This window comes from Mugil cephalus, chromosome 21 (genome assembly GCF_022458985.1).
Source record: "Mugil cephalus isolate CIBA_MC_2020 chromosome 21, CIBA_Mcephalus_1.1, whole genome shotgun sequence".
Taxonomy (NCBI): Eukaryota; Metazoa; Chordata; class Actinopteri; order Mugiliformes; family Mugilidae; genus Mugil; species Mugil cephalus.
The window spans coordinates 12,256,673-12,282,656 of NC_061790.1; the positions used below are offsets into that span (position 1 = coordinate 12,256,673).

The following is a 25,984-nucleotide window of genomic DNA, read 5'->3' on the forward strand; positions in this document are numbered from 1 at the left end:
TTATTAGAAGTGAACAGCAAAGGGCTTTCTACTAGCAGCTTGAACATACAGGTGGCTATAGACATTACGTGAGGCCTCATAGTAGGGATGGGACGTGGCCAAAACTTAAGGCCTGATATCTGTATACCAGGAAGTGAGTGACCTGACAGCAACGCTGTGTCACACAGGTACTTAATAGTCAAATATGTCAACTGACCAACCCTGATGTGAAGTCTTGTGCCACACACATAAACACACCAGTCTCAGTTTGCCTTCAGCTTGCCCCGTTACTGACCTCCTATCTGAAACCACACTCAGTGACATGCACACAGAGAGATTTATGCCTAAGAGTCACTTTGAGGATGACATTCTGCATTTTTAATGGCACCGGGTTGGGGGGTTGACGGGTGCCTGGTAAAGTAAAATAACTTATTGAGTGTTTTCAAAAAAAAAAACACAACCCAATCATTTTTCCAGTCTCATTACTCAAGGAGAGAGTTGGAACAATGCAATCATGACTTTCCATAAAAAAAAAAATGAGTTGGACCTTGAGATATTAAGTATGCAAAACATTTTTTTTTTTTTTGCTACTTGTGAACAAACTTTTCAATATAACTGAGCTCCATCTGAATTGCAGTCGGAACTGTACTAACTGTGTTTAAGTTAAAGTGCAGACCTGCTGCGCCCGAAGCAATGAACCTTTCTTTCTTTACCCTTGTGGGAAACAAAGAAAGTAAGTTTGTGTAGGGATAAAGTGCAGGTGTCACAGAGATTTACTGTGTATTTACCGCCGAATCGGTCTGTTGACACACTTAGATTGAGTGTGTGAGCGTCTAAACTGGTTTAAGCTTCCTGCCATTGGAAAGGTCCATCGAAAGGGAGCCTCTCATGGTCGTGGGCAGCCAGTCGCACAATGAATGAATATTTTTAAACGAATCTGAACATGTGTGTGCCAGCTGTTAATGTGTAGTTTGTACTACCAGGTTGGTAGTAAAAAAACAAACAAAAAAAAAAAAATAACTTAGGGTTCACTCTTGAGTCAAGTTATTACTCATTCAGCCACATTAGATCCAGAAACCAACATTAAATCCACAAGAAATGGGAAACTCTTCTCTGTACACCCCTCCTTTCTCTTCCCTCTATATGACCCACATTTCCACTCTGCTCAATCATTACTTCTTTTCCTTCTTTCTTCCTCATTACACCCTCCATCCGCTGTATACCACCCTGCCTCCCTGCTCCCATCTGCTACAGCTTTATTTAACCATCCATCCATCCTCCCATCCTCCTATTTCTTCTCTGGACCTTGCACATTTATTTATCTCCTTCTCTCCTTTATATCCTCCCCGCGCGTCCCTCGTTCCCTTACTCCCTCCACCTATCCCGCTTTTTTTTTTTGCTACATCCTCAGTTGTCCTTCGCCGTCTCGCGTTATCGCCGCTGGCGCTCGGGTTTCCACGGCAACGCACAATCACAAAAATCACACATGGACAGACTGCGGCATCACCTTTAAACGCACACAAATACATGCAGGCAGGCAGACGCTTGACACCGCAATCAACCCCGCACATGCGGACTGGCACACAAACACCGCTGCTCTATTCCTGTGTGTGTGTGTGTGTGTGTTTCCCGATACACACTACCTCCACACACTCAGATGTAATCACGGTGAGTGCTGGGAGTGCAGTGCAGAGGTGTGAGAGTACTAAATGCTACTGCCTGCCATCAATCATAAAATCCTTTCTGGGGATTGGACAGCTGACAGTGTCGGCATTACGCACCGTCTCCCTTTATTTCAATCAATCATGTCCTCCGCCGCAAAAAGGCCCAGAGATTGCCAAATGATATTGGCTTGCTTTCATCAGACTCAGTGAGCGATCATGTCGGATTCAAGGGGAGAGATTGTCTTTGGGTTTCGGGTTCGTCCACTTCATGAGTTCGCGCGTCTTTCAGTGAAACTTCTGCCGGATAGAAGTGCATCAACGCGGGCGTGAATAACTCACACCAGTAGACGTGCGTCTTAATATGATTTTTTTTTTTTTTTTACGAGCACAAAACTAATTTTAAATGTCAAGCTGCAAAGTGCAGCTGCGACTGTGGGCAACGTCTCTGAATAAACACGGACAGCAGCACAGACAAAGCGGTGTCTCTCGGTTGGTTCGGAAAAGCTGAACGTGGAACTATGAGTCGACTCTTCGCGACGACACTCGTTGCCAGAGGCGGCAACACAACCAACCTCTTCTGTCGCCTCAAAACGAAACACAATCGAGAGTGTGAGGGACGTTTAAGAAAGCACCAACACACGTACCTCCAGAAAAGGTGATAAGAAAAAAAAAATAAAAAAAACGACTAGCTGCTGCCTCCACGATAAGAAATGCCAGAAGCAAAGGAGGAATTTATATGTATAATTTAAAAAGCTTTGATTTTAATTATACGGCTTGCTGGAAATGTAAATGTAAGTGCAACTACAGCGTCTGCAGCGCTCATTTCAGCTTGCAAAATAAAACAAAGTATATCTAGAGTCAGTTTAAAACTCATCACATATGCCAAATTAAGCTCCATCCACCACTAGTGAGAGTTGAGCGTTTTCTCTTGGATCCACACAAATCTATTTCGATATCTGTGAACAGAATCTCCCCCAAGACAGAAGAAAAATGATGAAGGTTTTAACGTAGGTTTATGTTACGCCCACAGCATTAAGTGTCACGTCCCTGAACTCATGTAATCGTGTGATTAGTTGTGCATATATGGCTGGCGGGATATGAAGCCTATCACTTCAAATCAAGAATAAATATCTGACTGTTTTCACTCTGAATATATTCTATAAAGTCTAACCAGAGGTAAATATTTTACTATTTATTAAATATGTTATATTTATTAAAGCTTTAGCACAACATGCTGGAGTTGGACTCACTCCATGGGGGCTAGCAACAGAGATCACAGAATGACATGGAGGACCTGGACAACAGAAACCTGGCTGACTGATCAGCCACAACATTAAATCCACTCACTGGAGTTAAGTTAATAACATTAACCATCTTGTGACAATATGATGTTCTACACACAAAAGACGGTTTAGCCAGAAAATCCCAAACTGATCAAGTATCTGTGGGATGATCCACAGAGGCCCCTCCCCTCAACACAACAAACATCCTGTTGCCAGACACCACAGGACACCCTCAGAAGACCCACGTCCATCCTCTGATGAACGGTTTTGGAGGCACAAGGGAGACCCACATAATATTAGGAAGGTGGTTGTAATGTTATGCTTGACCTGTGTAAGTAGATACTTTAAAAAACACGCTTTAAATCATAAATGTGATCTAACAAAGGTAAAGGGGCTTGTAATTGGGATGAAGTAAACATCTGTGTATTATTTAAGCATAAAATTGGTCGACTGTGGCGAAATAAAAACCTGAAAATGCAACGGGTCCATCAGACCCACTGGCTGATCAACAAAAGGGTTAATGTAGCATCTTTTGATGCAATGAACGATCCCTCTGAAAAACGGATCCTATGTAAAACTAAGATTGTCGACACCTATTGAGACAACACAAATCTCGTAGGTGACTACCTGAAATCCCAGAGACTGAAAGGTGAAGGGTGAGTGGTTCACAACGCTGTCACCTGATGCAGCATGGAAGAAAAAGATCACACTACATCCATTTTCTAAAGGCAGCCATCTTTAGCGCAGAGTGTATGGGCGTTTTCATGCTAATACGCGACCTAAAAGGCGTCGTTACCTTTGAGGCTTTTTATCAACACTTTAAATCCTAGAACCAGATACTTCAATGTTAATTAAGGCGCGAGTGAGTTTCATATCCATCCAGTGCTTAGAAGTGTTCCAAGTGCCAGTCACTTAACTCTGTCTATGCAAAAAATGAAAGAAACTTTTATTGCCGGGGCCTGAATGCACAAAATAACTCCTCACACTTCACAGCTCAATAACCATTGTGCTCTCTCTAGCAAAGCTGGATGTGGCATGAATCCGTTGTATCAATGTGAAAAGTTTGAGGATGGAGAGATGTGTGGGCATAAGGGACTCTGACAAGTGGGACTGTCTAAAATGGTCATGTGAGTCATATTTCATTTGCTGTATACATAATACGGACTCCCTGCACACACACACACACACACACACACACGTACAGGCTGATCACCGCTGCCACCGCAATGTCTCCTACACTCAAAAACATACCGTGCTTCTATTTTTGTGAGACGCGAATGTAGTTTGGCTGATGCGCTGATACGGAGCCCGGGCTGAAAGCTGACACTGGATCCCGCTTTAGCTGCCGTATTCAAAAATACAAGAGATTGCCGGATCTGATTACGGTGTCTGCGTGTGTTTGTGTATGTGTGAGTATGACAGTGAGAGGGGAAGGGAAAAAAAAAAAAAAAAAAAAACAGGGCTGGAGATGGTATACGTGTGTCTATGGGAGAGGGAGATAAGAGTGGAGCCAAACCAGAGGGCAGGTGTGTAAGGTAATAAGAGTAAATCAATTCATACTGAGGGAGAGGACGAGGACAGGAAGGGGAGAAGGGGGAGAGGACATGAGTGAGGGATGAGCGACGGAGGAAAAAATGATTACAGGTAAAGATGAAAGCGTAACACTGAGCGCTTTCTGCTCTCACGCATCACCCAATACCTTCTCGATTCCTTAAAGGGATTCAAAACTGAACCCAAACTCCTCTTCAATGGTGCCTTCAGGGACCACGAGAGGAGAAGAGGATTTTCTGGCTTCCAACAACAAGACATCAGAACAAGGCTGGATCTGCATGTGTGTGTGTGTGTGTGTGTGTGTGTGTGTGTGTGCACGTGGACGTGTGCCTTGCATGTCAATGCGTTCTAAATTGTGCGTGTGTTTGAGGGAACAAAGAGCCAAGTAATATATTTATAGATCAAACTAATGGCAGCTTTTGGAGACGTGACAAGAAGACCTTGGCAGGCAGCCGTGAAAATGTGACCCATCGCAGATAAGAAAGCTTCTGTCACAACATAAGTCTGCGCCGCTGTGTTTCCATGCTACCAAGACACAGAGGCTAACGAGTAGCAGGGCTGTAAAATGATGCGTTTAATCTTCTGTTTCCACAACACAAACGCGCTAGTCCATAAGTAAGTTATCTATAAAAAGCTTTTTTTTTTTTGAGACATGTATTGGGGATGCTAATTAAATGAGAGACAAGATTAAACAAATAAATAATTAATCTGGGAGTAAAACAATAAAATAATCGTTAAATGCCATTATTCCAATTTTATTTTACTTTTCTTAACAAACTATTTTATCAATTACATGTGGAGACTTAAAAAAAAGTACCTGTTTTCACAAGCCTCATTCCTGTAAATACATCAACCAGCCTGTGAGCCAGCAGACCAAAAGTATGGAATAAACCGTCGAAGCATACCACCATTTATTTTGTGGTCCCACTTGAGGCTCTTCTTGGCCTAATTATTACAAGCGGTACACATGTACAGCTGGGCTCTCACTAGGCCATATGCAGTGATGATCTTGATTTTTTTCGGGGGCATTCTGGCCCAGAAACATGTGACATGTCTGATGGCTGAAAAAAAAAAAAAAAAAAAAAGTTATAGGAAGGTATTAGACCCAGAGTAAAAGTGTGATGTGCTTCATCCTGTTGCCTTAAGCCCCGTCCACATACGGATCGATCCCTCGTCACCCATCACTTTGTAGCTGACAGCTGGCCGCTAGTGGACTGTGCAGGTTCTGGTTGCCTAGACAACCTTCCTGTATATTTCCCGCCCCAAATGTTTCCAAATGAAAGTAGCAGAACATAAAGACATTGCAGGTGTACGGACAGAGCTCTCCTCGCCATTACTGCTCTCTATCAAAGAGAGGGGATTCAGATGCAGAGACCAAAGTTGTGGACAGCATTTCCTTGGGAACCCATTGTCATATGTCAGTCGACTGTATCGGTCCCACTGGTTGTCGTCTCGATCACAAAGACGCAAGCGACTCCCCGAATGGCATTAAAATTCAATCCCTGCTGTTCCCTTCTTGAGCGTGTGCCCCTTAAGGCCTTGCCAACAACAGCAGATGCACCCGGTGGCAGAAGTACAGTGTAGTTTTGACAGGTATTCACTTCATTTCGAAGACAAACGTCAAATTGATTCATTTGTCGAGGAACAGAACAATGGGAATCACTACAGTGCTCCTATTGATGCCAGAGCAGGAACAGATCAGACTGCAAGCAGCTTCTTCTTCTATCAGCGGACGCAAATGGACAGAGTCAGGTTTAAGGCTGCTGATGTGCTATCGAACATCTGAGCCTGAGTCAATACTGACCAAGTGATGCTAATCATTAGCAGATAAGTCAATTAAGGTCACACCAACCATTCAGGCGATAACCTTTGATCTTCTCCAGCCCCATTAAGAACTAATAAGCATTGGTCTCAGCTCTTAACAACATCCACTTTTGCTGAGTAACATCGAGTGAAAATAAAGGCTCGATATAATATGAGAGACTTTTGAAAGAGAGACATCTGAAAACCCAGTAGAACTCCTCTCTCATTATTATCTTTCACCTCTATTTAATAGTACCTTTACATTCATCTGTAAATACATTTTGAGGGATGATTTTCTCTGAAGCTATTTGATGTGGATCTGACTCCCAGCTCTGTTCAAGATGTCTGTCCGGATAAAAAATCCCCTAAGGACAATGATACGGCTAAATGCCACTGGAGTGAAAAGACTGCAAATGTCATTTTCAATAATAAGCTTGCCTACTTGGATAATAAAAAGTCTTAAAGGAACACTGTCACAACCACCCGTGCGATTATAAATGCCAGAGTAAAACAGAATTATAATAGCTCTCGCAGCCACAAGGAGATGGCCCCCCCCAAGAAGAGTGACAGACTCGATTCAGCACGTGTCTGAAAACACAATGTGTTCTGGTTCAGCTGACAATCCCTTCTAGATAGGCCGCGGCAATTATGACGGGAGCAGAGGAGGAAGTCGGGTGATGTTATCACAGAGCCGACCACCGGTCTGCACGGGGAGGAGGTCAGGGCTGAGAGAGGGGTTAAATGAAAAAAAAACGCGCATTTTTAACACGCGAGGCCACAAATGGAGGAAAGAGTTAAGTCTAGAGATGGAACTCTTAGCCAGTGGTGGAAAGTGAGGAGCTCGAGTATTTTAGGTTTCTTCATTTATCTGTACACATAGAAATATGTGCTTTTATCCATCTGCTTAAGTAACTTATTATGTAGCTTCACATAAATAATACAAAACAAAAACATAAATAAGACACAGGCAGTTACAGAGCAGGCAACGTTCACAGCGATATTCAGTTTGAACTACTTAGCAGCAGACACATGAATGTTCTCTATTGGCCTCTAATGGCTTTTTTTTAATTTATTGGCTTTAATATAGTCTGGAGTTGCTTTGTCTTCTCTCAGCGCATCACAACATTTGTTTCAATCTCTGCCACAATCTCCGCAGTCTCCGTGCCGTCGGTGGTCATTGCTGAAAACTTCGCAGCGTTAAATGGCCTGTTCATCCATTAATCATCTCTTCATCCATATATCTTGGGTATCCATCCATCATCGATCCATCCTCTCTTGTTATCTCCCGCCCCTCCTCTGCCTCCTCAACTCATCTCCCCCTGCCCCGCTCTCGATTCATTCATCCAAACCTCAATCCCTCCATCGCGGTATCGATCCGCAGTCAGACGCTCATCTATCCACTATGAATATATCTATCCAGCCATCCGTTCTCTCCCCCCCCCCTCTCCTTCCTCCCTTGGCTCCTTATCCCAGTCGAAGGGCTGCTACAGCAAGGCTTAACACGCCCCACTACCTCCGCTGTCCCTGTATGAGAACACGCACGCGCACACGCACGCACACACACTCCAACAAACACACACACACACACACACACACACAAAGGCAGCCCCTACAGGATGCGGACGCGAAGACACACAGACATCGTTTTCACAGCTCCCTGAGCAACTCAAATGGCCCGGGAGAGACTGTGCAGAGCAGCGAAAGAGAGAATGAAAGGGAGCGAGCTTGAAAGAAAGACTGAGAGACGCTCAGAGAAAAATTACAAAGCAACAAGGGCAACAATGATGCAGAGAAAGAGAAATATGGTGGAGCAGCGTGAGGAGCCGACAGAATTAAAGGCGGCGGTAACTGCAGACAATATCATAAACCTAAATAGAGTCTCTTGTATCTCGTTTTTCTCGCCTTTTCAGCTAAATACGGGACACTGGTGACTTAATACTCTGATACTCTGAGCAACTTTTCCAGCCTCCTCAAAAATCCATTAAGCTCCAGAAAATATCAGCGTCGTCCGGACAACGCGGTTGTTTTTTTTTGTTCACCAAACAGGAGGTGCTCATCTCAGAGCAGTCATATCGCCATCTCACAGTTATGTGTAATGAAGCTCGAGGCGCCGCTCTGTAGTCGCTCCCAATTAGAACTCGAGCCCTCCTTTGATGTAATAAGATCAAAACGAGTGCGCGGGCGGAATATCAGCGTTCAGCAACAATAGCAACAACTGCATCAACAGGATGCGAGTTCTCGGAGAACAATGGGATCGTTTCACCTTGAGGGGTAAATAACCGATACCGGAGCAGCAACCGGCGGAGAGTCAGCGCCGCGGCGGTTTGGAGCGCAGAAAGGGAAAGCGAAGTGTGTGTCGGCCTTCTGCGTCTCACCCCGTCCGCCTGCGCCTGTGTGTAAATATTGAGCCAGCAGCATTCGAGCAAACACCCATCGGTGGTCACGCACAAGGTCAGCCTCCAGCGCCGCGGATACACATCTTAGAGGATCAGCGGGCACGCGCGGTGTGATATCGCCCGCGCAAATCCAGTACATGACCTTTGCTGCATGCCGTCGCCTCGCTTTCCTGCTCGGTCGCCGCTGTGTTGAGTGTCGATATGAAACCGGTGGCGGTTTCCAAAGATGGGGGTCAGGGCTCGGGAGCACGACGCAGGAAGATTGAAACTGGCCACCAGATTGCGCGGAGGAGACGAGCCTTCGGACGCGACTCGTCGCTGGGAGCTCTGCCAGCGTCCTCCGCCGCAGCGTTTTAAGACGAAGGTCTATACGGCGCTCTATTAGGGAACTGCTTTCGGGAATTCAAAACAGAAGAGAGGGGGGACATCTTTAGTACAGTTGTTTTTCTCATGCTCTGTTTGCTGAGGAGAAACTTCACTTTGATTCGCTTCCTCTTTCATTCTCGCAACATCGATGGAACTACGAGTGCCACTGATGCAGAGGAGAAACTTCTGGCGCTTGAGATGTCCGTACCAGGAGAAGCAGTGGGCACTAATGACTCGCAAGTTGGACTCAAAATTAGGGCAATTTGTCACATTCCCTTCCCCCGCAGACAATAACAGGTGACTCACGGCATTTCTTGGATGCACTAAAAACTCTCCTAGTTGAATCATTATTAGAAAAGATAGACTCTAATTGCATTAGAATTGTCTGACTCAGTTTGAAAAAAGAAAATAGTACCCAAAGGTATTACAGAAAAATGTAATGCGTCAAAAAATTCTGTCACACAGCTGAATAAAAAAGCACAAAACGTTAGTAATAATGGTAACATTATGTGTCCATCTGTTTCACCATAGGACTTTAACGTCAATGGTGAGAAACAACTAATTTGCGGATTTCGTTGTTAATTGATTCTTCGATCACGGTATTTTTCAAAATTCTAATTCTGGTAGCTTCATGCATAATCAGGTGTTCACAATATTTTCTACTGGTTGAGAGAGGAATGAATGAAGTAGAGCGACAAAGGATGGACTATTTTACTGTGATAATGAGTAAATATTGTAGAATAATTCCACTAGTAGTAAAATATGTTTGCATGGTAGCACCGCAACTTTAGCCTGACAACACTCGCAAAAATCGTTGTTGTCTGTTTTGATTATCGTTAGACTTTTTAAAACCAAAAACAATCCAAAAAAATCCGCATGGCACGTTTTTTTGTCTTCATCCGTGTCTTCACGGTCTTCTGGTTCTGCCGCTTTATTTTTAGGACCTTTCTACCTTCACCACGCCTCGCAGTGACACAGTCGCACCATGCCTGTTTAGAAGTGCTACATTGAAAATGGTCTGGTCTCAAACAATGTCTTGCTGCACAGCGTTCCAAAACACATTAAAAATTCATATCATATTGAAAAAAATACTGGTATTCGGTATACCGCCCATCCCTAACTTAAAGAATACAGATGTAATTATGCAACTATAAAAGTTACTGTCTCGATCTGTGATTTGAATGATACTAGGACTAGGTTTTATTTTTGATCGCTGAACCAACCCCATTCATTTTTATTAATGAAGAAGGAGCCGGAATTTAGTTTACAGCTACTGTAGCGAGTCAACACGACAGTCATCACAGGTGGCCGATTGGATTAGCTGTAGCTAATTAATCTTAGCTCTGTAGAAGCTAAAGAGAAAAGTTCGACTGTCCAATCAGTCACCAGTGTACATTGCTTTTGAAGTATTACTACTAAAACCTGTTTTAGTTTTCTCATCAAACTAACATCAGACATGTTTGAGTTCATTTTAGCCACTTGCAAAAACTGAGAGCTAAAAGAATTATTTCACAATGTTCACCACTGGATGTGAATTCATATAAAATGCTTTCACACGAAGGTAAACTGTCTCCAGTCGAAACGGACACAGGGTGAAGTCTTGCAGTCCGAGATTCTGCAATGTGTTTTGCTCACATTTGAAGATCGTTTAAAATCGCTCCACCTCTGATTTACAGCTCTGACTGTCTTCCTCGCCATAGCAACAGTAGAGAATCCAAAACCGATGGTTAGCTCTAATAGCTAAACAGAAAAACACACGATTTCTCAGAAAAGATTAAAAAAAAAACATCTAAATCCGTTGCCATGACACATACCTAGAACAGGCAATTATGTTGAGTAATATTTATGATATAAGAGGAAAACATCACATGGGAATAAATAATTCAACTCTGCAAATGTTCAAGTTTTTAATCATGCTGCGTTTGTAATCAGAGAGTGTGGTCACGGGGGGAAAAGAAGAAACACCGTCTCTATTGGATTTTGTGTAAAGTTGTAGTGTAGTTCCCCATGTGCATGCACAACAAAGGCCTATACAGGGGATTTGAGCTTTACTTTACAGATGTGATTTCACAATCTGCGTGTCAGTATCACTGACACAACAGAACAAATAATCCAACTGTGTGAGGGTTCAATTTAAAGCCTCCACTGAGCTATGGAGGAATATAGATTGAGTCAGCTTTTCTCACTCGAACAAAAAGACTCACTCTTTACTGATTCCACTCTTCTGCAGCTTCACAGACTGTTTCATGATGTCAGTGTGAGTTGATACAGCATCACGGTTTTGCACCCTTTCTGCGAGACTCCAAACGCTTTTACAAGACGCGCCACGATCTCCACCGGGAGAAGAGCTCGTGTTGTTTTTTACAATAAAAACATCTCGGGTGGAAAATTGCTGCTTATGGAGAAGGCTTTCCAGAGAAAAAAAAAGTGAAACATTGGTGCTGCAGTGCGGCTGTTGCTGGTGACAAAATATTTTGGAAATGGTTTATTCCAAGTGGCGCCTCAGCTTTGGACCAAACAACGACGGTATGCTTCGTTACGGCCGAGCCAAAGTGCGTCAGAATGTCCCGGGCTGCTCGTCGTCTAAAGGTCTATCGCAGGATGGCAGATGTTGTCTTTTGTGGTCAAGACTTTCTACAAAGATAAACAAGTGGGCAGAGTCCCTGGCATTTGCTCTAGGGTTGGCAGTGTTGGTCTGTCAGCAATCTGGGAACCCATCGGCTACTGCCAGTCATTGTTTACAGCAACTCTAGATGTGAGAATGGAGTAGGCATGCGGTGGACATCTCCGGCGGGACTGATTCACAAGTAGCCAGTTTACAGGGAATGGGAATAGCAGAAATGCAGAAAGTTTCGGGTACCAATATACAGTATTTCGACAACATCACACTGATTGCTTTTATAGACATTCCCACATGCCACCACTGGTGATCCATTAAATTTACCTTTAGTGCCAAGATGAATGGAATTGGCATTAATTTGGTTCATACATTTAAGATCTAGTCAAAATACATTGGAATAATTAATATCTTTATTATCAATATTAAGTAAAGTAATCTACAAGTAAATCTCATCACATCTGGTACTTTCTTTTCTGATCAAATTATTAAATCTTAATATTCTAGTAAGGTAGTTAACATTTTAATTGTTAAGCATCAGTGTGTGAACATTGTCGTTAGCATTTAGCTCAAAGCACAGTGTTGCCGTGGTCACTAACATGACTGTCAACTCTGGAATAACCCACACCAATAACTTCAGACTTGATAAGCCCGGTTTCGTAGAATTGTGTTGTTTCAGCAAATCAGAAAACACTCAAGCAAGAAACCCACCGTAAGAAAAAAAAAAAAGCGAACCAAATTGCGCATGACTACGCTCCATCTAAGGCCTCTGAGATCAGCTGGTAATAGTTGACAAGAAGCTCCGTCACCTCAAGGTGTTTCGGGATGCAATTTGTCATGAGGAATCGGCGGTCCAACATCAAGGTAGCATAAAATGCACCTCGCTACACATTTTCCATTTTCGCGTGTTGATCTTTTTCCCAAACTCTACGTATTGACTGAATCCAAAGACTCCAGGCTGTGTAGAATTACGCGGTCTTAGGTGCGAAAACCGGGGGGAAGATTTCCCCTTGAAAATAATTTGCTTCTCATTCATTACAACTTCAGAGATTCCAGATGTTAAAACTTTTATTTTGACAGCTCCAGTTGACAGCTTCAATTAAATTATACGTCGCACAGAAGAACAGCTGGGATGGGTTTGTAGATGAGTCTCCGACATTCCCCACCACCCTGCTTATAAAATCCATGAATGGCTACCAACGGCAGCGCTTGTCCCACCATTCAGACCTGTTCGTTTAGGCAGCGACTGTGTGTGTGAAGCATGTGGCTGTGAAATAAATGAGCATTTGTGGATGCAAGAAAGCACAAAGGACAAAAATCAATGCAGAGGAAAGGGAGAAGTAGTTTCATTTTGTGTCAGTGTCCCCTATTATCGGAAGCAGAAGTAACAGCTGAATAATTAAAAATATCTGTTAGCTTGAGCCGGGGCTGATCTATTGTCTGACCTAAGATAATGTGTATCGCAGCACAGTGCCCTGGAATCTCTTAGTGAGCTTGACTGTCAATAGCCTCGTAATTATTTTGGGAGAATTCCGCCGCCGCAGACATAATTCCTGCAGCAGTAATTTTACCTCTGCACCACTGCAATAAAATAATAAATAATAAAATAAAAACAGCCACAGCTTAACCGTTCTTGGTACAGGCTGATTGGCCATTTGCACGAAAACGGAACCACGAAAGCTTATTAATAATAATGATGATAATGTATCGGTTTTTATATGGCGCTTTATCAAAGGCGCTTTGCACTGGATGCATTATTCATCCGTTCACACAGTCACACCCTGGTGGTGGTAAACCACCTCGGCAGTCACAGCTGCCCCGGGGCAGACTGATGGAAACGTGGCTGCCAATCCGCGCCGATGGCCTCTCCGACCGCCACCAAACACTCACTCGCAATCTTACGCCAGCGGAGTTCATACTGGGAACAAGGTGGGTTAAGTGTCTTACCGCTCTCGTCCCTTATTCAGTCTGATGATGGCAATGTGTTGGTCTCAGCATGACTCCAATGGACACACTTACACAACTATAACTAACCACTCACAAGACTCACTGTCGAGTAATGTAACTACAAATAACTAGCAGGTCCGTCAAGAGGAAGACGCTGTGTGTGATTAGCAACAATAACTAGGTCTGTTCATAAAGCCTAAAATTAAATGTTAACATTTTCTCAACTAATTACTATATGTTGTACACTTCTTTTCAGAATCCACGGGCAGTAGAACACATTTATATCAAATTATGTGACACAGAAACATCTTGGCCGAGAATGCTTTCCGTTTTAGCGTTAGCAGTAACTCGTGGGCTAGTTAAGGCCTTAAAAAGGTCAGTCAGCAACAGCAGCAACATTAGCTTAAGTTTTAACAGAATCAGTGAGTTTTAGTATCAGTATTCAATACAGTACGACCACCATATTGTCCACTGAGGTTTCAAAAAAAGTTTAAACATTAGAAATTATTAAGTTAGCTCACCGTAGCTCATAAAGTCAGTCAGCAACAGTAGTATAGTCTGTTTTAAAGTTTTAAAAGAATTAGATAATTTTAGCCTTAACATTTACTTAGGTTAGCTAGCTACGGCCGATAAAATTAACTATCTGCAGACGTGTACCTTTCATCATTAGCATTAAGTGAAGTCAGCTAGCTACAGCTGAAGTATTAACTGAATAAATACAGCTGACCTACAAGGTGTGAGTTCCAGTGCAATTTGTACATCGTAAAACTACCTCATAAGGTGCAATAAGTTCAGTTCAGTGGCCAGTCGAGGTATAATGGCTGGTACAAAGGCTGCATTCCTCTAAGAAGAGACAGAAATAGAGGACTGGGTAGATAAAGAAATGAAAATGGTCAGAAAGGCATACACAGAGAAGGTGGGCATATATAAAAATATTGAGACCTGGGGCAAGTCAGACTGACAAATTAGAAACTGTGAAAAAGAAAGCGCGACAGAAAATCTATACACTGGGAGCTGACATTGTGTGTGGTCCTTGTTGAAAGCAGTGTTGTACATAAAGAATAAGAAAGCATTTTATCTCTCAGAGCTACTGCAATAAGGAAGGTCTTAAAGATTATGATTGTTGCCGCGGAGCAGGGGCTCAGTTCGCTTTCAAATCAAGCCAATCTCAAAGTGGATCTGCCTTAAAATGCCGAGAAACCAACGGCGCCGGATGGATGCATATTGCGAAATCACTGTGACAGAGTATCGCTAATAAAATGATATGGGAGTTAAGATAGAATCGGGCTGAGTGGGATAACCTTTTAGCAAAACTGCTACGCCGAAGTTAAATTGGCAATTTAAACCAATCTGCACAGCAATTCTACAGAAGTTATGAAACCAGTGTCACCGGGAAATGGTTTCTATTATATATTAAATTGTGGGAAATTGATGTTTGCCACCGAGATAACTTTTAACTGTTTCTGGAAAATCCAACACATCACCTTTGATTTATCTGTGTTCTTTTTTTTTTCCTCCAAATGTGCCTTGTATGGGTATTGACTTCTGGGCTTAAAGAGCTGCACAGTCACTGCTTCGCGAGCAGGTAACACACACGGCACACATGCAGAGATACCGTTTCTGCATTCATGTCGCAGCTTCCAATAGGTAAATTATTCATTATGTTCCTCAGTGGTGGAAATGCCAGAGGAACGCACTGCTACACACAGACAAACAATAAGTCGCTCACAGCCTATGGGCACTTTAAGATATGTAAATTTTAAGAAATTTAGGTTATCTAGCTAGATGTTTCTGGTCGTGAATTCACCCCTTTGCAGGTGAATTTAGCATGTTTCACCTGTTACAAACAAACATGTTTGTAACCTACGATGTTTTGCATTTGAAAGATCAATTATACAATCTTTTTCTACTGGATTATGAATTATTATCTCCCTCTAATTGTGCACTACACTGAATTACAGGGCTATAATTTTACTCCATTCACTCTATTCAATTAACGTACACACCAGCAATGTAATTAACGCTCCATCAACATTCACACCCACCAGGCCTCAGCCTGAGATCGGCTGAATCAGCCGACGGTGGGAGGCCACGCTTGCGGTCCCGTTACCTTTCACGCCATCGGATGATTTAGTCATCTCTTTTTGTGACAGTAGCTCGTGGGTGTTGTCGACTGATATAGAAACCAGGACCCCAACCATCGCCACTGACTGTGAGTCACCAGTAGCATGACATGTATCTGAGTGTTTGTGTGTGTGTGTGTGTGTGTGTGTGTAGGTGTGCTCGCAAATGCGTCGGCAAAAAACGGCATCTGGTCTTTTTGCTCTGTTTTGAATCATCCGCTTTATAATCGTCTCTGTTTTGCTCACAACACAAACTGATGCAATTGTAATTAAAATACCTTTTTTTTTTTTTTTTTGCTTCTTTGTTCGGCTACTGGAGATGAGAAGACTAACGGTACTCTTCTGTTTGTGGGATAATTAAGATAAATTGTTACTCTAATGGCGCAGGACTATTTCTTGGAAAGGCGCGGTGACTTATTGGCGTCTGCGGTTGTTGTCAGACAACTCACTCTGACAGGAAGTCGCTTTGCCCGGCTAAAAAATAGAAGTGATTAAAACAAACAAGACGTAAAGTGTTAATTGGTCAGCTTAAGAGGGGAGATTTGCAACATTTGGACAAAGAAGTCAAAGCTAACAGGCTGCTGGCTTCCTCTAAGCCTTGGGGAGAGAGAAAATAAAAGCAATATTTTCAAAATAAATCTCTTAAAACCTGGTTAATCTGCCAAAATACAGTCTTACTTCCAAATTAGTAAAGTTTTCACTGCAGAGGCAGCACGCTGATTTAAAAAACTGTTCCACATCTTTTAATTCAACATGACATGAACACAGTACTTAAGCTTATACTTCAATCAACGCTTCCTACTGAATGTGAGACATTTCAGACGTTCTCTCATTTTTAAGGGAAAAAGTCAGTCTCTCTCTCCATGTTTGCCACCGTGAGGATTTAGTTCTCGTTTTTCTCTTACATGATTGAGTTTTGTAGTGTTTCTGAAGGTGCTCTCACGTCTATATTTCAACTTCAGTGGGTGATTAATACAGCATTGTTGCAACGTTGCGTTCGACCTTGGTTTGGTGCATATTCACAAAGCAATCAAGACGAGGTTCTGACGTGCCCTCGACGCTACGCACTTGCAAACAGTTTTGTGATTGGACGTAATTTTGCTGATCATTTGGCGTCTGGAAATCAGGAAATAATTGCATCAAAAGTGGAGCATGTGCCGGCGTCGCGTATATGAACGACATGCTCAGTCTGATCGAGCAGCTGTGCATAGGAAACAATACATTAGGATTGGGTTTAAAAAAAAATACATTTAGATTTATTCGATCTTAGAATTGATTTTTTCTAATGTAAATCAATCTTTATTTGAAAGATCCATTATCGAGCATCCTTGGACAAATTGTTTAAATACGTGCCATATACTGCATCCTTGGAGCGGTCTTGCGAAAGACAAGAGCTGCACAGAAGTAAAACAACATGTAAGATGTGAAACTAGAGGGAACGTGTTGTAGAAATACCACAAATATCCGTAACTGATGGGATTGGTTTTGTGAACTAAGAAAGTGCTCCAAACAAATTGATACTAGATCGAACTGAATCGAATCAGGAGATCAGCAGTAATACCCGGCACTAATATATGTTGTGCAACGGAGTTGTGGCTGCAGCACGGCTATGTTTCAAGTTGCGAATAGGCACAGACTGAATGTGTTTAAACTAACTATCCTATTAAGCGGGAAACAAAAAACAACCTATTAACCCAGCATTTTCTTTTCACGAGCTGGAAAAATAAAAGTCATATCATTCTGTGGGTAACACGGGTTCACAGAGGAGCAATTGCAAGTGTTGTGAGACCTCTTCTGTACCAAAACCGGATGGGAAATGCTCCCGGTTTTGGAACAACACACCCCGACAAAATGAGCAATATAAAGATATCGCCAGGAGGTTGCTGGAGTCTATCCCAGCCGTCACCGGGCAAAAGGCGGGGTACATCCTGGACAGGTCGGCAGTCTATCGCAGGGCTAACACAGAGACAAACAACCATTCACACTCACAGTTTAGAATCATCAATTGATATAACAAGCATCTTTGGAGGTGAGAGCAAACCCGAGTACTTGGAGAAAACCCACCCGGACGCAGGAAGGACATGAAAACTGGACTTGAACCGGACTTGAACCTTCTCGCTGGGAGGTATCGGCGCCAACGTGGTGTCACCAGCGGGCACAGATACACCTGGTAGGGAGCGATTACACTTGGCACGCGCTGACGTCAGCTGCGAAGAAGACATAACTCCAACCTGGATCACTGAAGTCTGCTCAGCTGCAGTGACATCAGCCCTCAGCAATTAACCCAGCTAATGAAGCAGGAGGAAAACTGCTGTTAAGTTACATAAGACATCAGTTCCACTACATAAGGCACACTGACCAACATTGTTTTCTCCTCTGCGAGGTCACCTATTAGGTGGAGGCTCACACAGCGAAAACAATTACTTACAAGCAGGGGGGTCGAAAGATAGAGTGTGAGGTTGTCGTTTAATTTGTGGTCAACGAGGTTGCCTTTAACAAAGAGGACTGCGGGCAGTGCGGTTTCCGGTAGGCGACCGCAGCAGTGCCGGGACTTCTGATGGAAATACCTTCGTATCTTTAAATGTACATCCCTACCGAGTGGAGAATTGGTGCTTTTTTTTCTTTTCCCGTGAAGATCTTGGCATCAGGAGACTTCTGTCTGAATGGCTGTGACTGTAAGGGAGCTAACTGTGCATGGCCGAGCTGTAACATAGAGTCGCGTCAGACCCCCCCAGCTCAGCTAGTGGTGGTATCAGCTGCCTTAGCTATTACAACAGTTAACAGAGCAAAACATGTTGTTGACTATGGCATAACATTAGTTCCACTGCATTAGACACAATGACTATCTCTGTGACAGCATCTCATTCACAAGTATACACACACACACACACACACACAAGGAAATACACAGCATCTCCATTTACAGCCCAGTGGTGTGTTTTATGTATGTACGCCACATGTGGCAGTCTCTCTGGTATTCTGCTGCAGACACGTTGGCTCACCCAGCTGTCTTTCCCTTGTTTTTTCAACAAAAAGCAGTGCCCCCTTCTTCACCGCACAATGGGACCTTTCACAAGCGCACGCTCACACAACGAGAGTCATGCACATAATGTATTATGGTAAATAAGTTGCTTCTTTCCCCCCCATATTTCCATTTAGCTTGAATGCACCTCCTGGAGGCTGTAACAGTGTCCTATTAAACATGACAATGGTCCGCACATACGCTGTGTACATGTTTGCTCACACACGCAAGCATTTCGCTTCATTTGTGTGCAACGGCCCATTCCGCATCACAGCGTGTCGTGAGGAAACTCCAGTGCGAGACCCACTCTCGGCAGCGTTTCACTCATCTGCACTGTTTAAATATATGCAGGATTTGCTTGGTGATGAGTGGGACCACTTTGCCTAAACCTCCCTACTCTGCTCCTGGCTGAGGTACTGATTTCCTTCATTTCCCAGGGCGGCCCACGGAGGATCTTGGCTGGAATTATTGCTCCACTGTAGCTGTTAGTGTTGCGGATACTGTGTGAAGTAATAATGCCCCTTCGGGTTAGCGTGTAGCCGTAGTGGAGGGTTTAATAATGACCGCAGCAAGCGCACAACTTGAACTGGGAAAAACCAGGTCAATGCTAAAATTCTGAAAACACGGCACTACTTTGTTTTAATAGATGCTGGGCGTACAACAATGTGTGGATAGGTGGCAGTATGTGCAGGTGCCAAGGCGACTATATGGGTGTATAGCTTTGAGCCTTTGAGGATCAACCCAAAGCTAAAGTGCCACAGAACAAATGGAGGAAACACCTCAAACAAACAGGCTATATGTCGTACAAATGTTCCAACACCGACACATTGTTATTTGTGAATTGCTGGCATCTGTTGTAGCAATGCTCCACACATACACAAACACAACAGTCTAAGGTTACTTTGTTTAGGCGGACGTCGCTAAAGCTCGTTAAAATTCCGAATATTCAGTATATAATGTGTGGGTGTAGGGCCAATCATCAAAGTTTTGTCGCCTACACTTCTTTGAAGGTAAGCGCCCCAAAGTGGGTGGCACTGATTTCCCACTCAGCCGCCTTTAAACCGCGGAAAAAAGAAGAAGAAGAAGAAGAAGAAGGGGACGCAACAAGAGAAAGTCATTAAAAAAGCAATAATCAAACCTCAGACTGTGAAAGACGATGAGGAAATGGTGATAGAAATGTGACATTTCTATCTCTTTCATCCAGGTGTCTTTACACAGATGAATAGAAACTATTATGAAAACTGATTACAGTCACTTCGAATCATTCCCATCAGGCGAGTATGTACGAACTGTGACAGGCCCCAGTGTGAGGGAAAGATTTTCTCCTTTCATGAGCTTGTTTTTTTGTGTTGAAATTCTTCTGTGTAAGAAAATGTTTCAGAAATGTTTCAGAACAAAAAAAAAAAAAGAAAACGCAAAAAACTGAAATTCTTGGCACCATAGCTGGACTGGAAAAGTCTTTTACCCATCGGCAGGTCACCTACTCGAGGCTGAGCTAGCTTTTCTTTCTTTTTCTTTTTTACTTGAAATCATTCTTGCGCGTCTCTGGTTAATTTTCCAATAAACATGCAAAAATTACAAGAACGCGCTAATGAAAACACTTGCTCCTCGCGCATCCTGACATGCCCACATACGCTGCCGGTCATAAGTTTGGACACAGCTCCTCACTGATCTGAATGAGAGGCTGTGTCCAAACTTTTGACTGCTAGCGTGCACACCTACAGATCTACCTCTTCTCTGGCAAACGGTGATGAGAGAGAGAGAGAGGGGTGCACCGTCAATGCGTTTCCGTCCGCTTCATTCTTCCTCTCCGTCCATACATTTACCCCCCATATGTCACACGTGCTTGCCCCATAAATCCATCCATCCCCCCCCCCCCGCATTTTTCTCCCGTGCTTCCGTCTATCCATCACAACCTGCTTCCATCAACCTGCCAATGATCTATACGGACTCTTAACACGGCGTTAGAGCTCCGACCAGCAGCCATCCATCTGTTCGGTCCCGCCCCCCATCCGTCAAACCCGTCCCTCAAACTACGTCGTACCCCGTAGTGACCTTTTACGCACCTATTAACTTCTGAAATGTGACCTTTGAGTAATCCATCTTTCCCCCTACCCAACCACCACAAACGCCTGCTTCCACTTAATTCAGCCCTAGAAAAAGACAACAACGTGTCTTTCTCCTGACCGATCTGCCCGTTTAGACGACCCGGCGCGGGATCAGTAGCGACCTTTAAGACTTACCAGCTGCATGCCACAGATGAAGGCCAAGGTGCACCTGCCACTACAGCACCCCATGGTGTCCTTCTCCCGCCCGTCTCCAGCGGAGCCCACGTGGAGCAGGAACTCCGAAATCCAACAAGAGCCTCCGCCTGCCTGCCTTCCTGCCCGCCCCCCCTCCCAACTCCCCCAGAGGGCCGTCTGGCTGGCCGGCAGCCCAGGTAGAAAGCGCCCGGCCTCGGAGAACGGATCACGGGGCCTCTGGAAGCTCTGGGGACTAAAGCTTCATTCAGAAGTTCAGCCTGAAACGGTCACCTGGATTCCCAGCACGCATGGGGTCAAAGGCGGGAGGTGGGGGCCTCGGGGAGGGTTGACGATTTGTCCTCTATGTATCCACACAGCTGGATGGCGTGCCTCTCCAATCCTCTGCAAGTGGAGGCGGTTTAGTATCCCGGCGTGTCAGCTGGCCTAGTGCATGTTAGCCGACGACCGGCGGAGGATTTCTGATAACGTGGGAAATGGAATCAAACTGGAAGCACTCCTGCCTCGATCTGAGGCGACTCTCCACTTGCCAGGCGATCACCTGCTGGAAGTCCAATCGACGATCCCTTCGATTAGTCGCATCCTTATCGACGCGGGAGACACTGACAGTAGCCACTCAGGAGAAAGAAGGAAAAAAAACCCAGCAAAGTCTGTGAGATTAAATGGACATATTCCTCAGATTAAATCTCTCCTCTGATAATCCGATTAAACGCCACTCGCATGTGTCTGACTGAAGCAGCCTAATTTGTTTTAGGGTGGAGAAAACAAGTGAAAGTAGTCCCTGCCTCTGTTCACAGGCGAGCTCCTCTCTTCTCCTCTCCTCTTCTCTTCTCCTCTCCTCTCAGGGGAAGTACCGGACATGTAGCGGCAACATCCTTCACCAAACACTTCTTTTTTTTCTTTGAATCTCCTTTTATCGCCTCTTATCCCCACTATCACTTCTTCTTTTTCTCCCTGAATGTTGTATCTGAGGAGGAAGAAAAAAAAACAGAGGTGCTGCTTGTTGTTGTGATGTGTCAACAGTCGCTGGAAGCTGGTTTCGGTGGCTCTTCTGGCTGAGGAGTCCTCCGGTTCACGTCTCCATCAGGGGTCCGCAACACAGATGCCGTTTTTTGTCAGCCCCAGTCGGTCGGTGTGTCCGTCAGTCAGTCGGTCGGTCGGTCCGTCGGTTTTCCTCGCTGCCTTCTCCCGTTAACACATTTCTACACTGTTAGAAAAAAACAAAAACAAAACAGGAGAGCATGTCCAAATTTCGGACAGAGGGGAGAGACAGAGGGGTGAAATTTCAGGTCGAGGTAAGTCTCCAAACGTGGCCCGTGAAAGGCGACATGAGCGAGATAGCGACCAAGTTTAGTTTTGTCGTCTCGGGGTTGTCTTCGAGGAGTGAGGAGGGGAGACAATGGGGACCGGGATGGACCAACGGACCGAGAGAGACAGCCGCGAGGAGCGTCTCGCGCCTGCCACCTGTCAAGTCAAACACCTCGCCGCCACTTACCAGTTCCGGGAGGGATTTTCGAAATAAGAGCGCTTTAACGAGGGTCGTTTGACGTGCTGGGAGAATTTCTGCTCTGGTTTCCTCCTGTGGGTTTAATTTAACATCTGGATACATAATACATTTCATTCAAACGTAACATGACATATTTGACTTTAAAAGTGAACGTTTACTATAATACTATTCAACATTAGTTTTGATTTTTTTATCAAGGAAATATGTTTTTACTATAGTCTGTCTCAGCATACATTGGGTATGATTTATTTGCAATGACCTGTGCTGATTGTAACTGGGAAAGGCATCTCTATTACCATTTTCGAGGGTCACCATTAACTTAACATTCACAGATCAGGCATAACATTATGAACGGTGACTAGGTGAAATAACACTGGCCATTCATGTGAAAATTGAATGGAAACTTTTGAGCCTGGCATTCACGTGGATGCAGTTTGAGGCAGACACACACATACAACTGGTTTAGGAAAATTAAAACAAAACAAAAAAAACAAAACAAAAACAAAGTGTTGACCTGGCCTCCAAATTCACTAGATCCCAAACTGATCAAGTATCTGTGGGGTGATCCCCAGAGGCCCCTCCCCTCAACACATAGGACCCAAAGGGTCCCATTAACGACGTTCTATTTCCAGACACCACAGGACACCCCCAGAAGGCACATGTCCATTCTCTGATGAGTCCCAACTGTTTTGGAGACGCAAGGGAGACCTACACAATATTAGGCAGGTGCAGGTGCTTTTATTGTTCTGGCTGACTGGAGCATGTTTACAAGATAAGGCTTTTCTCCCAGGGCCTGGATACCACTTCAGACTTTGGGATAATCCAATGAATTCTGACTATATCTACATCCCCTTAATGTATCAATATCTAGGTAGAGGCCTTAATTTGTCTGGCCACACGTCAAAATGCTTAACCAGACACAGAAGTCACATGAACAAAATCGTTGCTGCTTGCTTTAATGTTATTCATTATTCATTGTATGAATTCAAACTTCGGCAAAATGTGCTGCAAATATAGTGAAGTATTTATAAGGCCTGTCTCATGTCACATTAGAATTTTCTTCATGTTTAAAAAGTTGATTCTCTTATTTTGAAGGCGAGTGGTCCAGTCTTTGTCCCCCGCCGTAGCTGCTGCAGGCTGACTTCACGAGGCTGATGTGGAGCTCGGCAGGGGAGCGGCGGCTTTCTTTCACTCACTGAAACACAAACATGGACCGTGAGGGATGCGGCGTCGGTCGGTGTGCAGCTGCTCCCGAAACGTGGCCCTCAATCATCACCGCGAACGAGGCTGCTAGGACCGTCCTGTCCGACTTGACATCATAATCATTTTTCTCCTTCCACTTCTCATTCACTTCATCTTAAAGCTGGGAGGTCTCCTGATAACCTGCTATTGAAATCTCTCATGGTTATCTGTGAGTCATTGGAAAGAGCTTTGGGAGGATTCCTCACAGGGAGGTCACCTCATTTGCAAATGACTCAATTCGCCTAAGCAGCTCTGTGCTGTGTCCTCCAGTTCATCAGCCGAGGCGTTTCACACAGCCTACCACCAAAAACCGAGAAGTTTGATCCCAATTAAAGGTGGAGAATCTGTGTGTCTGTCGCAGGGTCACCCGTGCCACGCCTATGAAATGTCCAGCTCTTTAAGCCGACACAGGGGTGGAGAGGCTATCACTGCTTTAGCTATACAACATAATGGTCTGCCTTCCCCTCACCATCAATCTCTGTCACAGTCAACCCCTCCCACACACACACACACACACACACACACGTTCAGGTGCACACAAGCATGCACAAACAAATGCACAGACACACACGCGCGCACACACACTGGAGCCACATGCGGTGCAGTGCGACAGGAGTTTAATTATGCCTCTAATCTTGAGTGACAGTGGCGTGTATAATGGCTGATTCCCCGGGGGCCACGTGTCGAGGCATCCACCCCTTCTCTTGTTTATCATCTTTCTTACTTAGTCATCCGTCCATCATCGTCTCCACCAATATTTCCACACTTCATTATCCCTCCACGTCTTTTTTTTATCCCTTCTTTCTTTCTGTCCTCATCTTTGTCAGTTCCGGGGGCCTTTGTCAGTGGTCACTCAGAGATTATTTTCCCGGGCTCCCGTCATCTGCTCCCTGTCAAAGGTCAGTGACCGGGCTGATCGTACCTATTCCGTGTGCCCTTTGACCAATGACCAACCACCCCGACCCCCACCACCTCCACCCCTCCCCGGGCAGTCAGGGGTGAATAAATCACAACTCCTAACCCGTGTGTTGTCAATTAATCTGAGCAGGTGTAGAGATCATAGCGCAATGTGAAATAGGTAGCGCCGGAAACAGTGATCAGGAGACAAATTAATCAAAAGTTTTTTTATTAGCAGAAATTGCAAAATAATAATAATAATAATAAGCTTTCCTGCTTCTTAAATGGGAATATTCTCATATTTTCTTCATTCTTTATGAAAGCAAACAGAACAGCTTTGTAATTCTTTGCTAATCAAGAATTAATCTGAAAGACAAAGATCTGTGTACATTTTCTATTAAATAATGATACATGAGTAATCTCAGTTATGGGTTTTACATTAAAGTAACCAAGCCTGTTTGATCTGATCACTTTTCAATTGTTTTTTGTTTTGTTTTATCGTTTTCGTTCATTTAAACATCATTAATTGGTAGAAACTTATGCATGAGCAACAGTTCCAATGAAAAAGTTCATTCTTGACCCGAGAAACTACAGTTGAGAAACTAGTCAGGCAGTGGCTGCTCTGGAGGCTTCAAAGACTCCTGCTATCAAAGAAATTCATGTTAAATATCAAATTTCTTGTCCAGGTTAGCCTGAACACTCAAGAACAGTTGACATAGGATGGTTACAGTGGTGAGGGGAGGGGGGGGGTGATGTAAACAGCGGATTTAATATGTCGTGGGTAAACTCAATTAGGGCCGTAACACAGTTACGTAACCAGTGTTTACCTTTGGCCAACGTTGGGCCATCGCTGGCCATGACCCTGGTGAATTAGTAAGGAAGCTTACTTTGGTTGGCTGTTCCCCAGTGCAGGAGAAGAGGTACAGAAATGTGAATTTATCGGATTTATTCAGTTATGCAGACATTTCCACAATCACATGACATGTCAGTCTGGACTGAAGCCTTTTTTTGCCGTTAGTTTGGCGTAGTCAGGCCTTTAAGCAAAAGCCACCCAGTGAAAGTGAGTTTATTGTCTAATTTCTTCTTGTAATCTTCACCAGAGGAGCCCTAACAGCATAAGCTCTAACCTGTAATGTATAACTAACATCACCGTGTATGATCTATACTGATGTACGTAGTCTGCCCGTCGATCAAACCATTTGTGTGTACATTGCACTGACCTAGCAAGATTTTCTGTTTAGTCGAGAACATAAATTAAATCAGGGAATCAAAGAAACAGAGGGAAATTAGAAAGGGCACATAAAGCAGGCGAAACAATTCACACTT

At 44.0% G+C, this 25,984-nt stretch overlaps 1 protein-coding gene across 1 annotated transcript in view; it reads right to left on the bottom strand.

Moving 5' to 3' along the window:
* Window positions 1–22,503, bottom strand: part of nkain2 (sodium/potassium transporting ATPase interacting 2) — an 83,916-nt gene extending 61,413 nt beyond the window's left edge. Inside the window, exon 1 of the mRNA XM_047573980.1 lies at window positions 20,995–22,503. Coding sequence (XP_047429936.1) covers window positions 20,995–21,048 — 54 coding nt within the window. The 5' untranslated portion in view covers window positions 21,049–22,503. The remainder of the gene's footprint in view (window positions 1–20,994) is intronic.
* Window positions 22,504–25,984: the final 3,481 nt, after the last annotated feature.